The 24,987-nt window shown below is 49.2% G+C and overlaps 2 protein-coding genes across 2 annotated transcripts in view; both read left to right on the top strand.

The window, feature by feature from the left end:
- Positions 1-717, top strand: part of LOC135818146 (uncharacterized) — a 28,209-nt gene extending 27,492 nt beyond the window's left edge. The window contains exon 18 of the mRNA XM_065331485.1: positions 167-717. Within this exon, the coding sequence (XP_065187557.1) occupies positions 167-283 (117 nt within the window). The 3' untranslated portion in view covers positions 284-717. The remainder of the gene's footprint in view (positions 1-166) is intronic.
- A 7,823-nt stretch (positions 718-8,540) lies between these two features.
- The window catches only part of LOC135818142 (talin-like), a 44,686-nt gene continuing 28,239 nt past the window's right edge, over positions 8,541-24,987 (top strand). Inside the window, exons 1-26 of the mRNA XM_065331479.1 lie at positions 8,541-8,745; positions 8,934-9,012; positions 10,248-10,345; positions 10,842-10,916; positions 11,965-12,078; positions 13,150-13,341; positions 13,702-13,758; positions 14,167-14,240; positions 14,553-14,721; positions 15,036-15,125; positions 15,520-15,585; positions 16,053-16,154; positions 16,624-16,700; positions 17,061-17,136; positions 17,661-17,792; positions 18,772-18,880; positions 19,079-19,130; positions 19,376-19,529; positions 20,113-20,211; positions 20,604-20,771; positions 20,931-21,257; positions 21,573-21,836; positions 22,525-22,782; positions 23,162-23,326; positions 23,607-23,777; positions 24,295-24,525. Of these exons, the coding sequence (XP_065187551.1) occupies positions 8,686-8,745; positions 8,934-9,012; positions 10,248-10,345; positions 10,842-10,916; positions 11,965-12,078; positions 13,150-13,341; positions 13,702-13,758; positions 14,167-14,240; positions 14,553-14,721; positions 15,036-15,125; positions 15,520-15,585; positions 16,053-16,154; positions 16,624-16,700; positions 17,061-17,136; positions 17,661-17,792; positions 18,772-18,880; positions 19,079-19,130; positions 19,376-19,529; positions 20,113-20,211; positions 20,604-20,771; positions 20,931-21,257; positions 21,573-21,836; positions 22,525-22,782; positions 23,162-23,326; positions 23,607-23,777; positions 24,295-24,525 (3,459 nt within the window). The 5' untranslated portion in view covers positions 8,541-8,685. The remainder of the gene's footprint in view (positions 8,746-8,933; positions 9,013-10,247; positions 10,346-10,841; positions 10,917-11,964; positions 12,079-13,149; positions 13,342-13,701; positions 13,759-14,166; positions 14,241-14,552; positions 14,722-15,035; positions 15,126-15,519; positions 15,586-16,052; positions 16,155-16,623; positions 16,701-17,060; positions 17,137-17,660; positions 17,793-18,771; positions 18,881-19,078; positions 19,131-19,375; positions 19,530-20,112; positions 20,212-20,603; positions 20,772-20,930; positions 21,258-21,572; positions 21,837-22,524; positions 22,783-23,161; positions 23,327-23,606; positions 23,778-24,294; positions 24,526-24,987) is intronic.

The raw sequence follows: 24,987 nt of genomic DNA, 5'->3' as shown, positions 1-24,987 counted from the left end.
GTGCTTGTGCCTGTATGCAAGCACTTGTGGTCGGTCTGGGCAAGGGAAGTTATCCTGTTGATGTTCCACTCGGACACCGCGTACACATTGATAAAATAACTAATATTTGATCCTGTATGACTGTTGACAGTCTTGTGATTTTCCTCGTGACTTTTGTCTCCTTCAGGTCAACGCAAGCAGTCTGCAGTCGAGTCATGCCCAGCTTCACATGCGCTCCCTGTTGAAACGAATCCAGGCCACTCAGCTACATGGTGCTGGCCGAGATCAAGAGACTGCAGTGTAGCTAGCATGATGCACTGTCATGATGAGGACCACAGCCACAGCCGCAGAACTGTACATAGGATTACTACATACGACGTGCCGTCATCGCAAGACCTGCATTCGGATATTGCACTGTACATAACGCTCCATGCAATTGTATCATAGCTCTCTCATTATGTGCTCGCTACTGAACAAAGCTAACCGCATGCCCCCACCCCCACATGCGCTGCACATATTGTTATTTATTCCCGTGGTAACAGCTGGCTCTGTACTCCCTTTCATTACATTAGGTCGCGTTTCCCTTGTTTTTCATCTAAAAGTTAAAGTAGGGATGTTTTTTTTGTTGAGAGCTAACTGCTCTTGAGCCCCAACTTATTTATTACTTGAGCAATTTCCATCATTTTCAAGATTCTAGTATCATCATTCTACTTAGAATGCTCTCATCTCGATCTACAATTCCTGTCTTGTTGAGTTGAACCCTGGACATGGTTTCTTGGCTTGGCTCTCTCCATTTGAAGGTTGAAGAGACTTCACCGCCCATTCCCTGTTATCGTGACCATTTGCATGCGTAGCGCGTTTGTGTGCAGAGCAAATCTATAGCAAGCACTTGAGTGTCAAGTAAGAAACTCCATTGTGTTCTGTCACTGCTCCAAATTAAAGCCTCCAATACAACAATACAACAACAACACAACATACAACAGTAAGACATACAACATTGGTTAGAAACCATCAAAAGTCTAGATAGGTACACTGACTCGACACCATGAACATAATATAAAAGGCAGAGAAACTCCAAAACAGGAACAAGTAGCAGTCGGAAAGCCGCCTGAAAAGGAGCTGGGTACGTTTGAACACCTACAACATAAATATTTCTTAATATTTAGTACAGACGTGGCTAAAGGAGCACAATAAAAAAAACGCATACAGGAGCCTGGACCAGCCGGGGCTAGAAACTATTCGTACATCAAGTCTGAACACAATTACAACACCCAGCACTAAACGTTGACAACGTTTCAACTAAACTCTAGCCACTACACAAGTGGCTAGAGGACAACCAATGGTCACTTGTCACTTTCTGAACACCGCACTGCTGATGCGTTTCCGCTTGGGACTCTGGCTGTCACTGGCTGCAGACGCAGTGGTGGCGCCACCGCGGTCCGGGGAGCTGATGGACGGATCGCGTCGGCGCTTTTGCTGGATGGTAATGCGAAGGTCGGCAGCGGCAGTGTCCGCCGCTGTGTCGTCCATGCTGACATCTTCAGCGTCATTGCTACTAGTCTGAGTCAAGTCCACAGTAGGAGCTGAGTCTGAAGGGTCAGCTGAGAGCCAACCAGTGGTGGTGCTGTGTGCTGGAGACACTGTTGTAGTCAGAACGGTGCGCCGTTGCTTCGCCCTGCCTCGGCCTACAGGCAACGCCGGTGGCGATGCCAGGATGCCGGCCGAGGACACGTGACCACCAGCCTGCGCCGTGCCCAGTCTACCGCGCACGTCGGATTGCGTAGACACACCGCCACTACTGCTGCCTTTCTGCGCCCGGTCAAGACTATGCGTGGTGGCTGGTCGCAGTGCCGTCTGCACTGGCGTGGAAGGCATCTCCTCATCGTCGCTGCCTGGCTCTGGCTGGTGGTCGCGCAGCGCCTGCGAGAACGCCTGGCCCCAGATGGCAGCACGCCCATCACCCGGCGACGCTCCCCGGCCCAGCGGTCTGCGCAGCGGTGTACCTGCAGGTGTCGACACGGGGGTGCTGCCTGAAGCACTTTGTTTTCCGATTCTGCTGCTGTCGACAGCCGGTGGTGACCTGGCATGGGAGAGCCCCGCAGCTGCATCAACTGAACCGGTCCGGCCGAGCACACCATGTGTTCCGCCGCTGCTGGCTTTCGCTTGCTGGTTGCGCCGTCGATCCTCATCCAGTGAAGACGTGGTGCGCTCGTGTAGCGCCAGCTCGCCCTTCGCTGCCATTTTGCGCCTAGCATTGAGCTCTCGCTGCTCCTCTATGCTCAACTCCTTGCGGCTGGACGTGGTAGAGGCGGTGACCGCGTCCTGAACGGCACGGGACAGCGCGCTGCACGAGCTGAGGACACGCGAGTTCTTTGTCGCACTCATGGCACGCAGCTCCGCCTGCACAGCAGACTGGCGGCCGCGCCCAGCAGGGGTGCGCCGCTCCTCCAGGTCCTTGCGACTGTTGCCATCAAGCCGCTCCAGCTTGCGGGCTGCAGCTTTCAGCTGCTCGAACGTGACTCTCACGGGAGCAACACCTGAGTCGTCCTCCATCACGAGCAACACTGCCAACAGTCACGACAGTACAGTCAGAGGGTGATAGAGAGACAGCCGATTTCTTGATCAGTATTTTGATTCTCGTCCAGAGCCAGCAAAATCTAAATCTGCATACTGCGTCCTGGCAGGAGCACAGTGTGTACCTAGTCCTGGTATTGGCCTTTGCCTAATGAACTTTTCGAAATTGTCAACAACACAAATAATAAATTTCAAAAACACCTCCAATAATATTATGCAATTCTCCAAGTCCACATAAACACTCTACACTATTCCACAAGGTTACAACTACACAAGCGCCCTTGGCCCTTGCCTCTTGGGAGTACTAAAATTTCCTCGATCTCCAAAGCCAAACTGCTGTGCCTTGGCTCAGCCACAGAGCTACAACAAGAACGACGTTGCAAGATTTGAAACTCGTTTCTCTTTCGCAAAAAATATGCAACCGGGTTAACCACGGCCGGCCACAGCCACTCGATCCACTTACCTCGATCATCCGACTGCACTGTTCGTCGGACACCTATTCGTCGGACAACTATTCGGAGGGCATTGATGTGTATCCTGTTGTCGTTGTCATTCATGATCATGTTGTTGTTGTTGTTGTTGTTGTTGTTGTTGTTGAAATCTTATTTTATATCGCAGACCAAACGGGCAATGGTGCCCAATATTATGATGGCGATAAAGTAACGGCCGAGAGCCAAGGATACAACAAGCAAGCCTCCACGAAAGAGAGAAAACACAGACTGCAAATACTCAAAAAGAAAAAGAGAAAGGGAAAAAAAAGAAAAATAAAGAAGAAGAAAGCACAGTTGAGTCACAGTTGAGTCACGACTCCAAGTCCAAGCCTAGATGCTGGCTAACCATAAAAATAAACCTTTAAAAGTCTCTGATCTATGGCAGGCGAGGGACTTGAACTCTTGGGGCAGGGCGTTCCATAATCTAACAGCAGAAACGAGCGGCCGACAGTCACCAGAGACTCGCCTGGTGGCGGGGACAACATACGCATTTGGATCGTTGATCCGAGTGACACCTTCAGTCTGGCGACGTAGGCACTTGGACAGGAGATTACTAATTCTGGCGGCGTGGATACGAAGCATGAGGAGGCGGAGTTTACAATGGGCGTTTTGGATGATGGGGATGAGGCCTAGACGGGTGTAGATGGGATCTGTGTGGGAGGGGAATGGCTGGTTGGCAACGCAGCGGATACATCGCTTGTCGAGGACCGAAAGCTGATGCCGTTGGTGCGCAGAGAGAACCGAGAAGAAGGCATTAGATCCATACAACATGTCCGGTAGTATTAACGATCTGTAAAATAGCAGGGCTTGTTGCTCAGTTAAGCAGGAGCGAATGGCTCGCAGCGCCGTCAGTTTCTGGGAGGTCTTCCGTGTAATAGTTGCAACTTGAGTCTCCCACCGAAGCTGGGTGTCGAGATGACAGATGTAGACCTAGATATCGAGCATTTGTGGTCTGAGCTAGGGGATTTCCATTGCATTCTATGTTAAGTAACAAGGGCTGCCTGCGAGACGCATGAAGGGCTAGAACGTGGGTTTTGGAGGGATTTAGTATTAAGCCTCTTTCTTCCAGAAAGTTGGCTAGGTTGGAGACTGAACGGGAGAGGGTTAAATTCAAGAATTCGACGGATTGACTGATGGCGTCTAGCAGGATATCATCAGCAAACAGCTGTGAGTGGGCTGGAGCTGTGATCTGTTCTATTTCCATTGTGTAGATGGAGAACAAAAGAGGACCCAGCACACTTCCCTGAGGAACACCACACTCACAGGGAGAGAGGGCGGACGACTGGCCATTGCTCAGGACGACTCGCTGACGGCGGTCAGTTAGGTAGCTCATGAACCAACTGAGCGCCGTTGAGGTAATACCAAGCTGAAATAGATCTGTAACCAAAATTTGGTGTTTGACCTTATCGAAGGCCTTGCTCATATCGACAAGTACAAGACCTGTATGGCGCTGCTGATCCGCTGCCTCCAAGTATCTGTCTACAGCCAATGTCAGGGCATCTTCTGTGGAGTGAAGTGGGCGATATGCGAACTGGTTTGCGGGGAACAAGGAATTTCCGGAGAGGAACTTACAGAGTCTCGTGTGGACTACCCGTTCTAGGACTTTGGAAACTATTGGCAATAACGATATTGGTCTATAGTTCTTAGCGACAGCTTTGTCGCCTGACTTGAAGAGGGGACGAACATCCGCAATCTTCAGAGATGCAGGAACAACACCAGAAGCCAGAGATGCATTGATTAGTATGGTGAGGGACGGTGCAAGGACAGGAGAACAGTGTTTGAGGATTGCAGCTGGAACCTGGTCGCTGCCTGCAGCTTTGCGCACGTCGATGTTGGAGAGCAGCTTAGCGATCTCTTGCACACTTGCTGGAGCAAATTCTTCGAGGCATTCCTTCTTCGTGGGACCCAATGGGGCTGAGAGACGTAGTGGTCTAGTTGGGTCTGACACAACACCACTGAATTGGTCACTGAGCTGTGAGACACTGACGGCTGGTGGAACTGAGGACTTGTTACGACCGCTGAGGTAGTTGATGGTCTGCCAGGTTTTCCGTGCGTTGGCCTGACTAGCAGCAAGAAGGTCCCTAAAGTAGGTGGCTCGGAGATGTCGTGACATACGCTTGGCTTCGTCTTGGGCAGAAGTGAAGACATTGCGTAGTGCCGGGTCTGCAGGTGATGCTTTCCACCGTCGATGGGCCGCGTCGCGTTGCTGGACTAGATCATGTAGAGCTGGCGTCTTCCAGGGGAAGGATTTCCGGGTAGGAGCTCTTGGGCGGTGTAGACGGATACCGGGATAGGAGCATGAGTGTTCAAGGCAACGACAAGTTTCTCCAGCCACATATCCCACATTTCATCTTCTGTCCGCGCAAAGCAGAAGTTCTCTAGATCGCTATTTAGAAGGTGGTGTGCAAATTGACCCATATCAATTCTTGCAATGTTACGGCCACGTCATGTACGTTTTGTAGTCTGTGTACTAGTTGCAGCGCTGGTGAAAGGGGGTGCCAGTCAGTGGGAGAAAGGGAGGGAGAGAAGTGGAGAGCTATGTTTGTCAAAGTAATTGTGTGTGTGTGTGTGTGTGTGTGTGTGTGTGTGTGTGTGTGTGTGTGTGTGTGTGTGTGTGTGTGTCTGTTGAATGGTGTAATCCTAGCACAAGTGGCTATGTCTAACATACAAAAAGAATATTGCATTGAGCACTCTTTCGAGGACCACACCCAACTTTCCGTGTACTAAATATGTCTAACATAGCTGTTGGCTATCATCGCTTCCGCGATGGGCAGGTCTGAGGTGTGTGTGTGTGTGTGTGTGTGTGTGTGTGTGTGTGTGTGTGTGTGTGTGTGTGTGAATATGTTAGTGTGACTTATAAGAATTTATTAGTAATAGAATGATGTGGGGCTGGAGCCGTACGTGTGAAGCCGGCCAAAGATAAAGAGTCATTAAAGACACTACGAGTACAACACACACATAAAGTTACACCAGCCTGCGACATGTCGACAAGAAAGTCAAGATGCCAATAAATCAGTGCAGCACCACAGTCTATCACAACCGTGAGTCGTGACCAAACCACTTAAAGTCTTTGTTTGATTTTACTAGTATGTTGGTGTTGCGATAGATCTACTGTTGCAGTGTGCATGAAAAGGACATTTTGGATACTTAAAATTGTGCTGGTTTAAAGAGGGTCATGAAGTTAAAAGAGGGTGCTGGTTTAAAGAGGGTGCTGGTTTAAAGAGGGTGCTGGTTTAAAGAGGGTGCTGGTTTAACTTAAAGAGGGTGCTGGATTAAAGAGGGTGCTGGTTTAAAGCCTGGGACGACCGTAGTAACTGTTGTTGTTGATGGTTTTATGAATGTGGTCGGCTGGAGAATACATACAGTGGACTAGTGTCGGTACTGTGTCGGTGGTGGTGGCAGCATGCTGTCTGCACTTGTCTACAAGCAATCCTTACTATGACCTGCAACGAACCACCACCACCATCACCACCACCACCTTCCTCTCCGAAGTCGATGCTCATGGTCTCGTCCTTCCGGGTATTCTCTCCTCCCCCCCCCCCCCCTGGGCTCGTTTGGCTTGCGAATCAAGACAAAATCCCTACCGAAGGATAAACCAGGACGGGTTTTTTATGGCTTTCTCTTCTTCCTCGAATGGTTTACAATCTGTATCACAAATATTTGTGGGTTCAGCAATAAAGGATGTGAGGACGGTAACAAATATGACAAGGTCGGAACGTTTCGACCTACATTGTATCACTATCAGTACTGAAAACCCTCCTTTGTTTCGACAAAGTCCAGGTCTGTTCCAAAGTTATAGTCACCATACTACATGTACATCAGTGATTGTACTTTGTAGTATCCAAGTAGAAGATGTGTTCGTACAATCATGGTACTTTGTCTTTCGCAGCAGTAGTGCATGGTACTATGGTCCAGGGTCTATGGAATGACATTATGATAGTAATACTTGCTGGGGAGAACGAACCGGACCCCTTCTCGACGATAGGGGTTTTCCTGAACCTTCCGGCAGTCATCAGTGACTGTGTGCTTCGTGCATCGCCGGACCATGCAGCAGACTCGGCCCGGCATAGATCATGGTAGACTATGCAGTCAGCAAGGATCAACGAAGTCAAGACTGGAGCTACCCTACAAGTTGTAGACCCTGTGTAGTCTGTGTAGATCTACATGAGTGGAGCCGTTTCCTCGGTCATACCATGCACGGTTTCCGCTGTTGTTGTTTTGTTTCAGTTCCTGTGACGGCTGTAGACTAGTGTAGGTCTACTGACTGCGAGACTCGTCTACACGACAGACCATGGTGCTTGTTGTTGGTTGACAGCTTGTAACAAGATGAAGGACCACTGACTGTATTCGGAAACAGTGACCTTACTACAACCATCCACGGTTGGTAGAGCCCCGGTCTTGCCACCATTTGAACCGGCTCTGCCAATCGTGGATGGTTGTAGTAAGGTCACTGTTTCCGAACACAGTGGTCCTCCACCTTGCTGCATGCTGTCAACCAACAACTAATACTTGTTTCAACAAAGCAAGGTTTATCCATGGTATATGTAGACGGATCCAGGCCATGACTATGATCACTCATAAGTCATAATCATAATCATATCTTACCAGACATCACAAAGGTCAAAAAGAATGGTTTCACCAATTATAGAAACATACGTTGTAACGCTGCGTTTCATGCACGTAGCTAAATGCTAAGGCAATCATCAGACAACTAATGCTTTTGTCGTCTTACCAGACATCAGATATCAGAGAATTAATTTGCTGGGTTCCAGTGTGTAGAGGTCTACTACCGGCCTTGGCTCAACCAGGTCCACGCCACGACTGCTGAGCCATATGCATAGGTTCATTGTCGTCGCCATCGCCACATCGGACAAGCGTTTGTCTGCTGGTGTTCCTCTCCTGATGCTCCGAGTCCTACCCGCATAGCGTGCTCATAGAGTCATACTGTACTACATGACTGTAGACTGTAGTCTATTGTAGATAGTGTGCTGGAATGATGATACGGGTAGGTCTACCATGGTCTACCGGGTCTGCCACCCATGATGATTCGCAAAGCATAGGCATGTCGATGAAACGGACAGATACATGATGTACGCCCAAGTACACTGACTGTATAAAACAGACAGTGTCCAGGTGTCAGTGATAGCTTGGTAGACATTTACACCAGACATGGCGATACATCATGTACTGATGTAGGGTAGGAGATTTCCGTCCTACTCCTACTACTACATGTAGTCCTAGAAAGGCGAGATCATGCATGGCGCTCAGGTAGTTCGGACCTCGTTGCACGAGATCCGGTCGGCTCATATCATGTCATGGTATACCGGTATGGCTTTTCGAAGTCGCTCAGCGTAGCTACAATGATTATGAATTTATGTAGATCCGGCCTTCCCCTCTTTATCTCTGCAAGATGGCGCATGCGCGAGCGAGTGACTGAGGTGTGATCACTTGCGATGGCACAGACGCAGTGCTAGTGGGTGTCTGCTGGATTTCTGGTCAAATCCTTCTTGTCAGCTGGTGCTCTGTTCGCAGAACCAGCCATTTTCTGCCGTGACTGGTTCGTTTGAGTGAATCGAGCTCAGCGCCGAGTGTGGACGTAGCGTGCTCCGGCTGTGAGGTGTGAGAACGCCGCTCTCTCACCATGGCGGATATCTCGCTGAAGATCAACATCCCCACTTTGGGGGTGGTCAAGACCCTGTCCGTAAGTGATCCGTGCATGTCGCTGGAGGTGTGCGCTATTTGGTAACGAGCGAACCTTCGCACTGCTCTACCCGCAGTTTTTATCCTGTCCTTTCATGGCTGGACGCATGCACTTGCTCTGCGGCCGAGGGACAGCGTCGTTTCAAGTGTGTGGGTGGGCGGTTGTGTTTTTGTGTTGTTCGACTGCAGTTCCCGCCGTCGTTGATGGTCCTGGATGTGTGCAAGCAGATCCGAGAACGCGTGGCGGACGCAGCTAGCGTGGGCTTGCGTGAGTAGAACTGTAGAGAAATACTGAATCACAGAAATAGTATCGAATTTAGGACCGTCCAGGTACTACACACTACTATTGTGTGTCTGATCAACCACGAACGGATCGCGAATCCGTCATTCGTCGAGCATTAGATTGAACGTACATTCGTTCTGAATTCATCGAAACATTATTGGCTGCTGCACACCTCGGAATGCGGAGTGGTATCGGCGATGAAAGCATCCAACAGCAAATGATAGTCACGGTCATTGCAGGGAATAGTGCAGCTTGCCTACGCTTGCAAAATCTTCACCACAGCCTCCAGTGCATTCATTGATTCCATTTTTGTAAAAAAGAAGAATTTTTCTGAGCATGCACACTACAAAGTACAATCATGACTTTTGTACATAGTGAACTGGAAATGAGCTTCTGAATCAGCCCCCCCCCCCCCCCCACACCCACACTCATTCACTCACCTTCATGTACCTTCACATGTACCTTCACATGTACCTTCACATCTACATGATTGTACATGTATATGAAGCAGGCGGGATCCAAGGTATGACGTTTGAAAGTGGCACTGCATGTGTGCTACAAGAATCGACCCACGTTGGATTTGTTGTGGAATGGCATTTCTCCGGCGCGTGTGCAGATATGCACTGTGTGCTGTTTGATATTGGATGGAGGGTGACGAGGAGCAGAATGCTTTCATAATAACCTGTGGTAGTTATTACTTCCGAAGTACAGTCAGACCTCGCATAACCGCACACATCCGTTTTCCACCAAAAATATCCGGATAGGCGAGGGAACCGGATAATCGAACACACATACTGTATGTATGCATGGCATATGCTGTATATCGGTAACCAACGATTTTCTTCCGGATGGCGAGGGATCCGGATAAAAGAGGACCGGATAAACGAGGTCTGACTGTACGCAGCTTCGCTATTCGGCCTAAATGAAGACTAGCCAAGCTTACTTGGCGATGTCAACTCGAAAAGGCTGATAACAATAACAACAAGTACACAGCGCATAGTCAGCATGGCACAGCAGCAAGGATTGAATTCCACGGCAGACTAAGCTCACCCACCATGTACAGGGTTAGCGGGTTTTGCCAACACATCTATGTGCATGACTGTACACCTGAGTGATGAGATCTGTGAGCCATGGCCTGACCAACCGGACCGGCTCTGCCGGGCCTGCATTTTCAAATAAAGCCTAACTTGATATTTTCTTTTCACCCTCATAACATGCAGCAAAGGACACTGGTCTTTTCCGACCGAATGATGACCCGAAGAAAGCGCAGTGGCTGGACAATGCCAGGACATTGGATTTCTACACGCTACGCTCCGGGGTATGTTACATCCCATGCCTTCATACCCCTATTACTTTTCTTGTCTGCCGAGCACGGCAGACAAGAAAATTAGTCAGCTAACACTCATTCTATTCATATTGGCCCGTGTCATCACGGTGCGTTGAGATATTGTAGAAACAGAAGACAATTTTGAAGATCTCACTGAGTTTGTAGATGACTGCACACCTTTGGCGGCATAAGCATTCACGGTGTGAAGAGGTAAAGTGAAAAAGAGTGCCGGTGAGAAATGCAGAAAGTGAATCGGTGTGTAATTTATATCATGAAGCACAATTTATTGCACTTCAGTGCTAGGGCTGTAGTTGTCCAAGTGTGTGCATTAATATGCATGTGCAGGGTGCAGATGTTCTACTGATAATGCATGGCATACGAGTCACAGAGCACGACGCGTCTGGCTCAGTTGCATGACATATTGATAATACGATTGTGTCGTGCCTGATTATGTATTGTCTCTACTGTCGCACGCATGTACACGCAGGACCTGCTGGACTATGTGAAGAAGACGAGGCCGTTGCGGGTCAAGATGATGGACGGCTCTCTGAAGACCGTGCTTGTACGTATCGGTAGCATTGCTGTGTCACCTGCATGCCATTAGATAGCTTCACGGGCATGTTTCACAGCCGGAAATATGCCACATGGACTCTAAGTACTTCAGTACTTGTGGCTAAGACAGTGGAGGCCATTTAGTTCAGACTCCACTGAGACGTACGCTTGCTTAGTACTGGCATTGTTTGTTGCACCGTGTATTACTTCATACCAAAATACGTGCAGATAAAGAGTACACTTTCCTGTTGCCCATAGGGGTCCATCTTGTCAGAGTTCCACTGTACATGTACAACGTTATGGCTGCAGCAAAGAAAACTGTATCCCATGTAGGGGTCTTGTAATGCCCCCCCCCCCCCCCCGTGCATGAACATGGCACAGTAAAGCCTGGTGTAAGCGACCTCTGTGTTTAGCCACCACCTGCTCTTAACGACCGTTTTTCCATGCACGGACAGTTCTACACAGACACTGTGGGACCTGGTTCTAAAGACCACCTGGCTTTAACGACCGCTTTTGCTTGCACCGTGGGGTGGTCGCTTAAACCAGGTTTTACCGAGGCCAGGGTGCAGGTCTGGGGGGGGGGGGGGGCGTATTCAAAGTGATTCCTGGCTATCTCGACTCGACATACCTGACATCAGACCACAGAAGTAAAACATTGCTTTCTGTTAAGTCAACGCAATTGCCTGGTTTTTGGGCATGCTGCGAACCAGTTGGCCTACGTCCTTGGTAGCATTTTATCCTCCTGTGAACCAAAAGGTGATAGCCGTGTGCATGTTAGAGCAGCCTACTGGGCCTGGAGATTCGTAACACACTCTCAGTCTTTTCGTGGTACGCGTCCGAGTGATGCTATTCACCTTCGGTGTTTGGAAACTACATGTGCCTTGGATCTTGCTCAGTTCAGCACTGGTTTTGAACAAGACAAAAACACCCTAGTAGCTGCACCAGTGAGGTACTCTCGTATCAATGCTCTAGGAGTTCTTATGAGCGTGTGTGTTGTGTGGGGAGTACAGATTGCGCCGGGTAATGCAAGTGTTTGTGTGTGTGTGTGTCTCCTGCAGATCGATGACAGTGCTACGGTTGAGGACCTGGTGAAGACAATCTGTGAGCGGGTGGGCATTTCCAACGCCAACGAGTACTCACTGCTGGACGAGGAGACTGACCAGGAGAAAGCGGTGAGTCATTGCACTCTAACCATGCATAGAAATTCACATAGACTGATTCTGATTTAGGGGCCATCCGTGAATATTGATATTTATTCCCGTAGCTATGCAGAAGACGTTACTTCAGTAACGTCTGGCGCTAGCCAGGGTCCACACAGCTTTAATTTGGTGTTTGTTTGTTTGTTTGTTTGTGTCACGCCTTTTGCTATCCCGTATCTGTACCGTACCGTACCAGCATAGACAACTGGTCACAATATTTTTGTTTGTTTGTGCCATCGACATACCTGACGCTATCCCGTACCTGTCCCGTACCATCAAGAGTACGGTACTATCAAGAGAATGAGTATATATGCGAAGTGTATCGGGCGAATGCATTCAGTGCAGTAACATTTTGTGTGGATTTGTGTGCGAGGCCGAGATCCCACTAAGAGGCTGGCTGGGCCGCCTGTCGACCAGCCCGGGAATCTCATGTAGGCCGATAGCATAATAATTTTACCGTATATACAGTCATGTAGATGCAGGGAGTCATATTATGTAAACGACTCTCTGCTGTATGGGGAGATTTTCTGGAAAGAAATACGAAGTAGGGAGACGAGTAAATGCAATCAGAATGGATGTTAGTTGCCGTCAGTATAATAAGAAGAAGAACGCCCGTGATGGGCAGAGTCAGCGCTGGTCCCAGGGAACGTCAGGACAGACATCCCGTCGACTCCAGAACGCCCGTGATCGGAAGAGTCAGCGTCGGTCCCATAGCTATGCAGAAGACGTTACTTCAGGAACTCATTGAAACGTTTTTGCAGTACAATGATGTAGCTAGTCAAAGGAAAAAGCATTTCCATCAGTTCTAACAACATGCACGATGAGCTAGGCAACAAAGCATAGCGCAGGGCCCTGAGCTTCCAAGCTCTCTCGTTTAGAAACGAAAACTAGTCATTTCACTTCGACCCCCTCCCCCTCCCTGTAGCCATCCTTGTCTGCTAGCCGTACACACGGCTTGAGAAATAGGGTAGATGTCTGTATTTTGCGGCAAAAGATTGTGTGGTGTGCGGCTAATTCTCCGGCAAATGCGGTATGTGCTTGCAGGAGGCGTCTAAGCGCCGTGGATCCGTCAGCGGAGTCATGGACGGTGATGTAATGCTGCGCTGGCTGCAGCCGGAGAAGTCTCTCCGCGAACAAAACATCAAGGAGAGTACAGTGCTGACACTGCGACTCAAGTTCTGGAATCGGCAGATCGATCAGAACGACCCCGTGCAGCTGAACCTCCTGTGTGCAGAGGTAGGTAGGACCATGCATCGGTGTCTGTTGTTATTGGCTCTGGGTCTATTGAGATTGATGCACTCTCTCTCCTTTTTGTTGTGCGCACCATTGTCTGACTGCTGTCTGCCCACAAAACAGATTACTTTGCTGTGCTGTACCTTTACATGCTGCATACCTTGCCTGTATGCTTCTTGTACTCAGGGTGGAGTGAAGTTGACACAATATATCATGTATTGTGAGTGCTAGAATGTTGATGTTCTCTCAGGAGCAGCACCGTGAGGCACGCTGTGCACACCAGAGCATGTAGCAAGATGTCTCTGAGTACGATTTCATGCACCGTGCTCTATCCTTCTTTCACCTATGTTTGGTGGTGTGCAGGCTCGCAGTGCAATTCTCACTGGTGCCCATCCGATCACTGAAGGCGAGGCAATCCAGGTGAGTACTGCAGTGCTAGCATCGGATCCTCTCTCTGTGTGTATCAAGGGGGGGGGGGGGGTAGGGTGCAGGGTTGTAGGCAAAGCAACATAGCATGGTACTTCCCCATCTCCTTCCTCCACTTTTGGCCGCCCTTTTCAAAATTGAATGTAACACCGTACAACAAATTGATTTAACATACCAGGACCACGTGAGCGGATTGTTTAGTTAGTGTGTTAGTGGCCCCCTGGTCACCTACATGTACACGTATATCCTGTAGCTTTAGACAACGATCGGTTGGAGATTCCATCAGACCATGACACTAGCCAACCAGGACCATTGTATGGCCTCTTCTATAGTGACCAATATGTCAGTCATTGGTGTCAGGTTCACGTCTTTGAGTTCTCTGTTTTTGCTTTTGCAATGCAGTTTGCGGCGCTCCAGGCACAAGAAACATTTGGCAACTTTGACCCGGCCAAGAACAAGACATTAGCCTACAGCGAGTGAGTTCCCCTCAAGCCTCCTTATTGTGGCCTTTGATGGGCTTGTATTCCTGATATGTGTGGTCAGTATTTGTTGCATGCCCATACACTGTACATGCATGCAAGATTCACCACCCCAATTTTCTTGCGATACTCAGACGGACATTTATGTTGAACTTCTTGGCAGAATAAAGTTCATGAATCACTTAATTTAGTATGACGAGCTTCAAAGTTGTAACATCATCCACTTACCTGTTTTAGGCTTTTAGTATCGTGGCCGGAGCGGAAGTCCGGGGCTTCAATGTGAATTGTTGTGTTTCCTGTGTGGCCCAGCTTGGGTCCCTTCTTGCCACGGGAGTATGGTAAGAATCGTGCGATCAACGACAAGGTGATTGCCGAGTTCCAGAAGCTGACCGGCCTGACGGATATCAATGCCAAGCTGCGCTATGTGCGCCTGTTCCGCTCGCTGAAGACGTACGGAGTTAGCTTCTTCCATGTCAAGGTAGGGCAGGACGGTCCACTAATATCACTGCCTGTCTTACCTTCATTGATTGGTGATGTGTGCGAGTGAGTGGGCAGGGGTGTGAGCGTGTGTCGCAGAACTGGGTTACGTCACAGTGAAAAAGGGAAACCTATCCACTTTGCAACCGATTTAACAATTTGCTATACCTGATTCCGACATTGAGTTATTTTGCATCTGTGTGTGTATGTGTGTGTATGTGTGTGCATGTGTGTGTATGTGTGTGTATGTGTGTGTGTGTGTGTGTGTGTGTGTGTGTGTGTGTTTGTATCTATCTTTGCTGTTTCACGTAACAGGAGAAGGTGAAGGGAAAGAACAGGCTGACGCCAAGGTTGCTGGGTGTGTCCCGTGAGAACGTGATGCGATTAGACGAGAAGACCAAGGAGGTGAGTGTGGGTGCATGTGCACATGTGTGCGTATGCATGTGTGTTTGTGTGTGTGTGTGTGTGCGTGCGCGCGTGCGTGCACGCGTGTACATGTGTGTGCGCGCATGGGGCAGAAATGTGCGTGGGGAATGTAATTCCGTCCGTTTCGGACAATACTCAAAGTTCCCGTTCATACTCGCAAATCACCTGCCCTTTGATAGGTCACGTCATTTATGGATAATATTGGTGACCAGATGGACTGCTCGGAGTTGGACGACATTATTCTCTGACTAAAAGTGTCTGCACATATGGTACTTGTTGTGACACCACACAAATGCACAAATACTAGGATAGACAGATGTGTGAAAGAAGCTGTTGATCAACGCTCGCTTTATGTGCTGTGTTTTTGTTGCAGGTGCTCAAGACGTGGCCATTGGTTACTGTCCGTCGCTGGGCAGCCTCTCCCAATAGCTTCACGCTGGTGAGCAGCACAGAATGTAGACAGTGCGTACAGTGGTAGAGTGTCTTGTGCAAGAGCCTGCTTGGAAATCAAAACTGATATACATGTACATGTATGCAATAGATGGATAATTGGTACGCATGAAGGATTGCGTGAGGACGAGGCATTGCCTGAGTGCAAGGCTAGTTATCGTTACTTTTACACAAACACACACTGTACCTGACCTATCGTACATTTATGGCTGTACAAGTTGATTATTGCAGTGCAAAATCATGTACCTGGATACTTCTAAAGGTCGGTTCGAAGGTCAACCCGATTGACACTTGTTGCCTGCTCTGCAGCAGGCCACGGACGGATAAAAACACGTCTACCGCGTGTCGTTTCCTGAAATGCTTACCACATGTTATACCAATTTGCTTGATGATGATGCTTTTGGTGCTCGAACATTTGAGTCATAACAGAAAAAACCTTGCTCTTCTGTTGTCCAGGATTTTGGAGACTACGCCGAGTCCTATTACTCCGTGCAGACATCAGAGGGCGAGGCAATCTCACAGCTGCTCGCAGGATACATCGACATCGTTCTGAAGCGGGTAACTAACGCTAAGAAACTGTCAAGCTTATCGCTGTTGAGCTGTTGAGCTTATCCTCCTTTACACAGCTTGTGTGTGAATATGTGAAGAATATGGAAAGCCAATGTAGATCCGTGTCGGCATTGCACTGCATTGTGATGTGCAGTGGAGACTGAACATGACGGCCTTGCATATGACATATTGAGTGTACGACCAATTTTGTTCTTGCCCAAGTTTTGTAGCAAGTTCTTTCCTAAGATCTGGCTTAGTGACAAAAATGAAACCAATTGCGTTTCCACCTCCAGTTGGAGTGCAGTTGTTGCACTGTCACCTGCTTCCGATTTCCACTGAACTAAAGTGTGTACGATAACATCGGATGGCAATGAGTGCAAAGCCCATAGGTGCTGCTATGCTGTTCTTTGCCACTGCGTTTATACGCTGACGCCGGTGTGTGTTTCCGTCTGTTCCAATATGCATGCATATTGTTTAGACAAAGGCACAGAACCTGCCTGGTGGTGGAGGACAGGCTGCTGACATCTCCGACCCAGCAAAGGCAGCTCCAGCACCGTAAGCAGCACTCACCCATGCACAAGTGCAAACTCAAACTTAGGTGGTTTCATTCTTTCCGTGTACTCAAATGAGAAGGAGGGGGGGGGGGGGAGATAAACGTGCTATTACCATGGTCTGTGAGGCGTGATTGCCCAAATCTCCAGCAGCTGCAAGTGATACACATCCAGCAAAAGGACTCTGGAATCAGGAGTTCATTGAGAGTGATTCCTGATGTTGCGCTGACTGCGATCACTGGCAGAGCGACGTGTGCTGACAAGTGATTTCGCTACTGTTACTAGTGTTAGGTTACGACCAGGGTTGTATGTAGTGATTCAGTGCCATCACGTACATCCTGTCGTGTGCCATGTGTACATTCAGGGTGCCGCAAGTACAGCACATGCCTGGCGGAATGCAGCTCGGCCAGATGATGCCGCGCACCATGTCAATTTCACAGGTAAGGTCCGGGGAGATGTACTGTCGTCTTGCACGTCACACAGCTGTCCCTTACCTTGGTTACGTATAGTAAAGGTGGAAGACTATCCTGGGTTCCAGGCCAGGCCCATCCTCCGGGAAAAATGAGGTCTTGATATCTGAATACTAGTAGCATGCAAGGAAGTACATGTACTTGATCCAATGCAACTGCCGCTACAGTAGAACCTGTATGTATCAACCCCAAATCCCATTGCGTACGCATAGTAATACCAATCGTGTACCATGTACTCACTCGATTAGAAACCCCCTCTTGAATAGAAGCCTCCTCAACATTGGTATTGAAAGAAGCCATGGCTTTCAATCGAGTGAGTACGGTAGACAAAACCTCTTTCTTCGTAGGGTGAATGTCTGCAGACCATTATACCACTACAGAAAGAAAACGAAAGACAGATCCTACAGAAGGAAATGATGCTTGCACTTTGCCCATGGTTTGAGTGTTGTCCACTGCTGTGTTTAATACTTGTCTATGTTTGTGGTGCTCTTCAGCCTGTGTCACATACCGCCAGTGCTGCACAGACCGCTCTGTCTAAAAGTATCAACAACACACTGGCCCTGATTGCCAGCGTATCACCTGACCTGAACTCTGCGGCCGACTTGCCTCCCATTGGCTCCGACCCAGTGAGTGCATTGTGCTCGTGTGTGTGTGTGTGTGTGTGTCTCTCTCTCTCTCTCTCTCTCTCTCTCTCTCTCTCTCTCTCTCTCTCTCTCTCTCTCTCTCTCTCTCTCTCTCTCTCTCTCTCTCTCTCTCTCTCTCTCTCTCTCTCTCTCTCTCTCTCTCTCTCTCTCTCTTGTGTGTGTTTGTGTGTGTTTGTGTTATCCCATCACTAGTTGCTGTGTCGTAGCTGTTCTTTACCATTGCTTCTGCGAAGGGCAGGTCTGAGATCTGGGATCTGAGGTGTGTGTGTGTTTTTAGTGTTTGTGTGTGTGTTTGTGTGTGTGTATGTGTGTGTGTGTGTTTGTGCATGTGTGTGTGCATTTGTGTGTTCGTGTGCTTGCACGTGCACGTGATTGTGCTTACCAATGATTTCTATTATCCAGAAGTATATACAACTCACACACAACCTATCATCATACTAAAACCACCCAGGCTGTGGATCTAGTCTTAGCATGTGGGTTGGTCATAAAACTGACTGCTCTATCAAAACAACAACACGATGCACCTTGGCAGCACTGGATAGCTTTGCACCAGTAGTCCACTGTGGTATAGTAGTGAGTTGTAACTCTTACAAGAGAGTTCAGGAGCCTAGTGCTCACTACTTCACCTCGTGTATACAGTGAAACCTGTCAAGGCAACCACTCTGATCAGGGAACCACCTGTCTCGGAAGACTGCTGCAACAAGGACCAGGGGATGTTTTTTTTTCTCCAGTCAAACGACCCTGGATAAGAAGACCACCTGTACACGGGGACTACATTTTGAAGGTTCCTTGAGCAGTTGACTTAGGCAGGCTTTGCTGTATACTGCTCTCTGCACATTTGTGTCTAGGGCACTCTATTCGAGCTGTCTCAACTGGCCGCCTGTTCATGTTTAGTAGGGCTGCGTGTTCACTGGACTTAACCTTCACGTGTTGCTGTTTTGCTGTGCCTTTCCCCTCACAGAGCTCTGTGCAGTGGAAACAGAATCAGATTGATGTCCTGCGGCAGAATGCCTCGTCGCAAGTCACTGCTATTGCCGCCTCGGCTGCACAGATCATTCGACGGACATCAGGTAACTTGGCCACTTGTGTGTATTTGTGTGTGTGTGGGGGGGGGGGGGTGGCGCACTTGTGTGTGTTCATGTGTGCCGGCGTATTTTGGATTTTGTGTGTGTACTTGCCTTGCTACAAGTCACTATTGGTTGCATGTCAAACACAGTATGTCTTCTCTTAAGCTAATTTTCAAATTGGTACTGGTGTTTCCTGTGTAGGCGATGATGATGACACGAACTACACAGCTGTCGGTTCCTCAGTGACAACAATGTAAGTCAACTGTGTGCTCGGTCTGCTTCCACATTTGTATGATGACTCATTGATTTCCCAACGTGTTGACCTGTAGGGATGCAGCGAATGGAATTTTCGGTCTTTTGACCACTTTGTATGTGGGTCTGATCTGCACACCTCCCATCGCTTTAGAAGCTGCATCTGCGCCTTGATCCTTGAGGGTGGTGGCGTTCCTACGGATGCGGAAAACCCGGTCTAACCGATTGTTTTACCTGTTTGTACAGTTCTTCCAACTTCACGGAGCTGACCAAGGGTGTAAGGACACTGGCAGCTCTCCTGGCCGATACAGGGGACTCCAAAAAGATGCTGCAGTCTGCCAAGGATCTGGCCGCTAGCACACAGAAGCTGCTCAATGCCGTCCTTCCGGAGCAGAATGCTGTAAGGATTCCATACCCGTGCCCCCCCCCCCCCTATTCCAGTGCGTACAGTTATGTCGGGTGCCGAAGAACTGGGGGTCAGACTCCTAGCCTAGGCCATTCTAATTTTCATGTAAAAGTTACTACAGTCTATGCACAGTTGAGTCACCGTGTATGCATTGATATGCTGTGCTTGGTGACATCCTAGCCTGTTTTTTTTTCGGCACTTGGCAGTGCTGTACTAGATGTCTAGCGGTGTAAAGAGATTTGTTGTGAGCTGAATGGCTCACTGCTTCACCCAGTCGCATGTTGTTTTCTGCTACCCTTGTGCAAGTGCATGCAGGGTACGTCATGACAAGGATAAATGCAAACTGAGCAGATGCAGTGAACACCGTCTGCATCTTGTGCACGTGCATTTCATATTGTCCTTTGCTCTGTGCTCTTCTGCTGAGCTGTCTTTGCTCTGTGCTCTTCTGCTGAGCTGTCTTTGCTCTGTGCTCTTCTGCTGAGCTGTGCTCTTCTGCTGAGCTGTCTTTGGACTTAGGTCACTAGAAACTATTGTGCCTTCTCGCCGAAACCGTGATATTTTCTTTTGCCGACTGCAGTCACGTCAAGTTCTACTGGGTGCCGCTGGTGACACAGGCATCGCCTCCGGGGAGGTCCTGAAGGCCATCGGTGAGCAACTTGCCAACTCCGAATTCCAGGTATGCTCATTCGAACTTAGTCATTCATGCCTAGACTGTTCAAGTTCCTGTGCATGTTCTCGTAAATTTCCTGATCTAGGCATACAAAAATAACACCGACCATACCCTTCATACCAGGAAGCACATAATCGATGTTAACGTGTTACAATTCCACACAGCCATAGCCCTATGAAGCGTGTGTTAGAGCATGCAAAAGGGTTACTTCGACTAGATGCTCAGGGAGGTAAAAACCAGGCGGGCATGCCTTGATTGCGACGCATCTCACTTGCAGACAGTGTCAGAGTCTGTTCTTTACGATGAGGCCTGTAGAACGGAATGCTTAGCGTTTGCACAGGTACACACGGATAAATTACAATCATGTGACCTACTTACTGGCTTTTGTTCATGACCAGGAGCAACTTCTAACTCTGGCCAAGGAGGTGGCTAACTCCACCCAGGCGCTGGTGCAGCATGTCAAGGAAGTGGCACAGAAGTGCGAGGACAAGACACTGAAGGCTGAGCTGGTGACGTCCACCAAGCGCACCGCCACCAGCACATCACAACTCGTAGCATGCACCAAGGTGAGCAACGGAGATCAGTGCATCCACACTTACATTCATGTATTGTTTTCCATGAGCCATGACTCCATCTGGCATCATTGCACAAGCCAGACTGTCAACGGTTTAAGGAATGATTTGTAATATAAACCATGTGCCCATATATTCTCTTGCCACGTGCAGACACTGTCCAGTTGCGTAACGAGTCACATTGCTCAGGAGCAGATGAACGAGGCAGCGCTGGCTGTTGCTGCCGCCGTGGACGCTATCTTCAGCGCCACGCAGAAGTCCTGCCACGACGAGAAGCAGCTGTCGGCCATCGGCAGCGCTGCCACGGCCGTCACAGCCGCCATCGACTCGGTCATGAACAAGCTGCGCGAGGGACCGCAGACCACCGGCAGTGGTGAGGGGAAGTCGTCCACGCAGCACGAGGACCTCATCGACAGCGTCATGGACAGCATCGAGCAGCTGTTCAGCAGTCTGGGACGACCAGCCGACATGGTCAAGCAGGTAAAACACATTATCCATCCATACCTACATGTATATCCCGTCTCTAACATACATGTACATATGTCATGGGTTGAATCACTATCGTTGTCCGTTGCAATGATGCCGTTAGGCACGCTATGCCTTCAGAAGACGCTAGCAGTAACATGTGGCTATAGACAATCTGCACAGTAAAGAGAGGGGCTGTGTACATTACTGGAGATACGAGTACACTGAGGATACATGTGTCCTTGTATCATCCAATGTCCTCAGGATATTCTAAGCCATTATAGTCCATGCATTGAGATGAGGTGTTTTTATTGCTTGCTTGTTATCCAGGCCCGGCAACTGGCGACTGCGTCATCTCGCCTTGTCACTGGTCTCCGCGATGAGGCCAAGGCACTGTCTGCAGACCCACAAAAGCAGAAGCAAGTCTTGGGCTCGGCCAAGAAGCTCGCCGACTCCACGGCGAAAATGGTGGAATGTGCAAAGGGCGCCGCCACGCATGCCAACGACGAGGTGTACCAGACCGGTCTGAAGAAGGCCACCGAGGATCTGCGCAGTGTGGTGGACGAGGCATTTGGTAGTGTCCTGCGCAAGAAGGTGAGTGGACATGTCTACAGAGAGTGGCACTGGCAGGTTGTTGACAGATAGTCCAGTAGCAGGTGTGTGGGATGTCAGCTTAGCAGGACATTTGTACTTTACACATACTCAATCTGCAGACTGGACTGTTTCGTCCTTTGTGGACTCATCAGCGCAGCACAGAGGAACTGAGGCCGAACCTGATAGCAATGAAAACTAAATTTTCCAAAGCAAGATTTAAACCAAGCCGGAACGTACCATTATACATAGCTACATGTATGTGCACCTTCCAACATGATCCCCATCTATACGGCCTTTGTACGCATAGGGGACTGGGCAAGAACATAATTGAAAAATCGGGAAAATACTGCCCCCCCCCCCCCCCCCCCCCGACCACCACCTGTTACCACCTGATATTGGTACAGGGATCTGGACATGCAACTTCTATAATTATAATTCTAAAGGTCATGTTCGCTGGTAGGGTCTGCATTGCTACTGTACGTTGCTGATACAGTGAAACCTGTCTAGGGCGACTGCTCAAGGGACCTTCAAAATGTGGTCTCTGTTACCAGGTGGTCTCCTTATCCAGGGTCGTTTGACTGCAAATAGCATCCCTTGGCCCTGGATACAGTGGTCTTCCAGGGCAGGTGGTCGCCTTGACAGGTTTTACTGCACTTTGGTGTACTACTCTGTGTGTTATTGATATCAGGCCATTGCCAAGCTGCAGAACGTGGCAAAGCAAACCGCCTCCGGCGCCACACAGCTGATCGCGGCGGCGCAGGGTGCCGGCGCCAGCAACCGCAACACCGCCTCCCAGCAGCAGCTAGCCGCGCACGGCAAGGAGGTGGCCAGCTCTGTCGGCGCCCTGGTGCAGTCCATCCGCTTCGTGAACGGCAATCCGGACGGCGCGTCCGCCCAGCTCGGCCTGATCCACTCGTGCCAGCAGCTAGCACAGCCGACGTCCAGGGTGGGTAGGCGTTGGATGCATGCCGCTACAATTAGGCATTGGATGCATGTTGAGTTATGGTGAAACCTTGTCAAGAACACTGATGTTACAAACTTTTGCTTCAGAAGAACTAGTATTCATGACTCTAATGAATGTCTCAGTAGCCTGTCAGTTTTGTGCCATATTATCGCACTTTCTGACCGTTTATCATCTTGTTACAGTCGTGGATAGTTGCTGCACAACTCGTTCTCATTATGTTTTCTTCCCTTTTTTTACATAACAATCTTTCCAAGAGGGTGGTGGCGTTCCTGCGGATGCGGAAAACTGGGCCTTTGGCCAAGTCTCACGCGAACCGTGAATTTATTTTATTTTTTATCTTTCCTTTTCTTCTCATTCTCAGCTCGTCGCTGCGTGTAAAGCGGCCGTGCCAACCATCGGTGACTCTGCGGCCGCTCTGCAACTGAGCAACTTCTCCAAGTCGCTCAGCGCTCTGCTGGTGGACCTGAGCACTAGTGCCAAGGCTGCGCTGCAGACGTGTGGCTCACTGGAGCTGGACAGCGCTGCCGTAAGTGCTGTATTTTCTGGAGTATAATCCACGCTTTGAACACCCCAGTGATGTAGGGCTATACATGGTGTATATCAGAGGGAATCAAAGACACCCATTATTCCTAAGATGTACAATGTGTGATCTTCCAATACTGGTCACGTAGTATTCATACAGAGAAGTACTGCAGTGATAAACTCTTCTTCTGGAGGCATTTGTCTATTTGATCCAACTAGCGGTTAGATGTCAATACCCTTGAGTTGGCAACAGCGTAGTTCTTTTGTGCTTTTTTCTCGGACAGGACAATGTCCGCCAGCTGTCCAAGGACATCGAGGCCGTTCTGAAGGTTATCAAGAGCGGCAAGCTGTTGCCCCTGCCCGGCGAGACTCTGGAGAGTGCCTCGCTGGAATTGGGAATCTCCACGAAGACGTTCGGCTCGTCCATGGCCCAACTTCTGACTGCTGCATCTCAGGTATGGCTGCCGGTATAGAAGGCATTGAGTTATGCTCAAGTCGTGAAGAACATTCAGCAATTACTGGTTTATCTGGCCCCTCCGTGACATGACACCCACATGTAACTGATTTCATACGGTATCGAGTTTGACGTATGGTCCAGTACCGTATTTCACAGGTAAAAAGTCAACCTTTTATGACCTAATATCTAAACTAAAAAAGTGATGGTTGACTTACAACCGGGGTCTAACTGTCCTTGAACCTGAAAGTCGAGGCACCAATTATTGGGGGGGGGGGGGGCAAGTTATAACCGGTAAGACATGGTAAATCTTCGAGAGCAGCAGATGGCTTCGTATTAACCATGAAATGGTGGGAGAACACGGTGCCTCTCTCTCTCTCTCTCTCTCTCTCTCTCTCTCTCTCTCTCTCTCTCTCTCTCTCTCTCTCTCTCTCTCTCTCTCTCTCTCTCACACACACACACACACACACACTCTCTCTCTCTCTCTCTCTCTCTCTCGCTCTCTTCAACCTGCACAGGGCAAAGAGAACTACACGGGTGTGGCTGCACGTGACGTGGCCAATGCTCTGAAGGTGGTCTACACCGCCGGCCGTGGTGTGGCCGCTGGCTTCCAGGATCAACGCCAGGCTCAGGAGGCCATCATGCAGGCTTGCAGTGGTCTCATGGACCAGTCATTGAAGCTTCTCCTGGCCGCCAAAGATGCTTTGCTGAATCCGGGCACACCTCAACCCAAGGCCCAGCTTGCTCTGGTACTTGTCCTAGATATCTTTTGGGATCTCCTTTGGGATCTATTGGAATCTCTATTGGGATCTATTGGGATCTATTGGCATCTACTGGCATCTCTATTGGGATCTATTGGCATCTATTGGCATCTCTATTGGCATCTCTATTGGGATCTCTATTGGGATCTCTATTGGGATCTATTGGGATCGATCTTGCATCATATCATACACGTGGATCCATCCACCTGGCAAACACTTTTCCTCTACTGAAAATGAATCCAGAAAAGTGTGACTGAACAACTGAGCCCATATGGCACAAGGTTGCCTTTCTACTAGGATGATAGCTGTGCTGTTACCATAGATAATGAGGATTGCTCCACACAGCATCCTATGCTTATGAGTGCCCAATCATGCAGTAGTTTTACAGCCAAGAAAACCAAATAGCTATCTGTGGCTTCCCGTATCTGCAATCTGCTCGTGAACGTGCTG

This window comes from Sycon ciliatum, chromosome 5 (genome assembly GCF_964019385.1).
Source record: "Sycon ciliatum chromosome 5, ocSycCili1.1, whole genome shotgun sequence".
Lineage (NCBI taxonomy): Eukaryota > Metazoa > Porifera > Calcarea > Leucosolenida > Sycettidae > Sycon > Sycon ciliatum.
Note: the sequence above shows the minus strand (reverse complement) of the source record. Positions and strands in the feature narration are given on the sequence as shown.